We start from the raw sequence: 378 nt of genomic DNA, 5'->3' as shown, positions 1-378 counted from the left end.
CAACCCACCTCAAGGCAGCACCTCGCAGTTTCCCCACACGGCCACACAAGGAGAACCCTACAGCCACAAATACCTTATTCTCACTGGTGGATTTTCCAGTCAGGCTGGGAGACTTGGTCCTGGGGCTGGGCCATTCCTCCCCGATCAGAGACCTTCGCAGAGAAACCTTGTTCACTTGCTGGACGTACAGGAACAGCAGGAACTGCAGAGTGTCTACCGACAGCTAGCCAAGAGAGGAGAAAAAGAGGCGTTAGGATGGGCTGGGCTCTCCCCACGCCCGCCCGGTTCGGGATGGGGCTCCTGCCTTGCTCCGCTCCCGCTCCAGCTCGTCGGCGCTGGTGCAGGCCGCCTCGGTCTCGGCCCACTCGAGGCGGCGCG

General features: G+C 61.9%; 1 protein-coding gene across 1 annotated transcript in view; it reads right to left on the bottom strand.

The window, feature by feature from the left end:
• Window positions 1-373, bottom strand: part of TBCCD1 (TBCC domain containing 1) — a gene marked incomplete at its 5' end in the record, with an annotated part of 7,487 nt that extends 7,114 nt beyond the window's left edge. The window contains 2 exons of the mRNA XM_009697146.1: window positions 74-223; window positions 305-373. Coding sequence (XP_009695448.1) covers window positions 74-223; window positions 305-373 — 219 coding nt within the window. The remainder of the gene's footprint in view (window positions 1-73; window positions 224-304) is intronic.
• Between the last annotated feature and the right edge of the window lie 5 nt (window positions 374-378).

Source organism: Cariama cristata, unplaced genomic scaffold (genome assembly GCF_000690535.1).
Source record: "Cariama cristata isolate BGI_N322 unplaced genomic scaffold, ASM69053v1 scaffold38073, whole genome shotgun sequence".
NCBI classification, from domain to species: Eukaryota; Metazoa; Chordata; class Aves; order Cariamiformes; family Cariamidae; genus Cariama; species Cariama cristata.
Note: the sequence above shows the minus strand (reverse complement) of the source record. Positions and strands in the feature narration are given on the sequence as shown.